Source organism: Myotis brandtii, unplaced genomic scaffold, assembly GCF_000412655.1.
Source record: "Myotis brandtii unplaced genomic scaffold, ASM41265v1 scaffold97, whole genome shotgun sequence".
Lineage (NCBI taxonomy): Eukaryota > Metazoa > Chordata > Mammalia > Chiroptera > Vespertilionidae > Myotis > Myotis brandtii.
Window position 1 is genome coordinate 922,484 of NW_005372020.1, and position 1,658 is coordinate 924,141.

Sequence of the window (1,658 nt, forward strand, 5' to 3'; positions counted from 1 at the left end):
CGGCCAGGGGTCCCTGCCAGGCCAGGGGACACGTAGCAACAGCACAGCCATGTCTGTGCCCAACCCGATGACGCACAGAGCCCGTGGCGGCCTCAGCGTGGGGCCCAGGGAGCTCCGAACCTCCCGTCCAGCCAGCGAGTGAGGAGCCCCTCAGTGGAGGGGGCGTGGCAGCAGGAGGGGTCCAGGGCCCCGCCCCCTGAGCTGGCGCGGTCACCCTCACTGTCAGGGACACACCCGGGAGCCTGTAAGAGGGCCATGGGCTGACCCGTCTCCTCAGTTAGTCTGTCTGTCCATCTGTCCTTCCATCCATCCATCCATCCATCCATCCATCCGTCTGTCCGTCTGTTCATCCATCCACCCACCTGTCCCTCCTTCTTCATCCTCAAGTGCGCCACTCAGATACACACTCCACCTGTGAACAGCCCGGCAGATGGAGGGGGCGGGGCCCGCAGGGCCGAGTCCTTCCTCTGCCCCCAACTCCGCCCCCAGTGGTGGCTGCACCCTCACACATGCCAGCGGGGCAGGGAGATGGGGCAGGGCTAGTTTCCCCGATGCACCCCCACAGTCCCCACCGCGTGGCAGGGCAGGACGGGGAGGAGGTGCCGGTCCAGCCGGGAGCCTGCAGGGCACAGACGAGTCTGTCTAGCTCCCGGCTGCACGCCCGGTCCCGCCCGGCTTAAATATTTGTGGGAGGAATGCAGCTGCGGGCAAAGCCCTCCTGGCCGGCGGGCAGCCTTGGCCGGGGTGCCCTGCAGGACAGCCAGGCCCTACCCACGCCCGGTCCTCACGGGCATCTCTCAGGCAAGTCTCTGATTCGGGTTTCTAATTTGGGGAGTGTGGGAACTCATAATGCCTTTTACAAAATAAAACAGTCGCAAGTACACGTGTGAAAGACTGAATGGAATTTTACTTTCTGGCCTCAGCTTGGCCTACAAGTCCCTGCTCAGGCCTGTGCCGGCCGCCTCGCTGCTCCTGGAACACACCCGTCGTCTGTTCCTGCCCCAGGACCTTTGCACGTGCCGTTCTCTTGGATTGACACACACTTCAGCCCTATAACCATCAAGTCTACCCCCGGAATGTTCTTCCTGGTTTCTGTTGAACATCACTTCCCTGACCGCCCCCCCCCCCCCCCCGTCTAAAGTACCCCCCTCTTTCTATCTTAAGGGTGGGCACTTATCCATCCACCTGGCACTATGTCCCCCCGGCGTGGCATACAGTGGGTGCAGTCAGTACGGGCGGGATGGAGGACTGATTTCCGGGTCTCCACGGGTTGGGGAGTCACCAGGAACATGACTATCCAGAGAGTGAGCAACAACCCCACGGTCAAGGCAGGCAGGGCCAGGCCATGTGTGTCTTGGGTGGGGTGCCATCTCGCAGCAGCGGAGCCCGGCCTGTGTCCGTGGGGTGTCGTCCGGGAGGGAGGTCCAGCCCATTAAACAAAAGTGAGGGGGATGGGAGCCGCTTGGAGAAGGGAAGCGTGAGCGAATTTAACATGCACAAAACATACATGCATGTAACATGCGTGTCCTGCATAAGAAACGGTGGTGAGCTGGTGAGGACCCCAGCTTCTAGGGTTTGGGGACAGGCCGCCCACTTTGCCTGGGACTGGGTGTCAGGACGAAGCAGCCGCCCTGCGGGAAGCAGGCTGCGGCCCGGGC

The 1,658-nt window shown here is 62.4% G+C and overlaps 1 protein-coding gene across 1 annotated transcript in view; it reads left to right on the top strand.

Annotated features, from left to right (window-relative positions):
• Positions 1-1,658, top strand: part of NCOR2 (nuclear receptor corepressor 2) — a 172,730-nt gene that overhangs the window by 166,339 nt on the left and 4,733 nt on the right. The window contains 1 exon segment of the mRNA XM_014533346.1: positions 266-276. Coding sequence (XP_014388832.1) covers positions 266-276 — 11 coding nt within the window.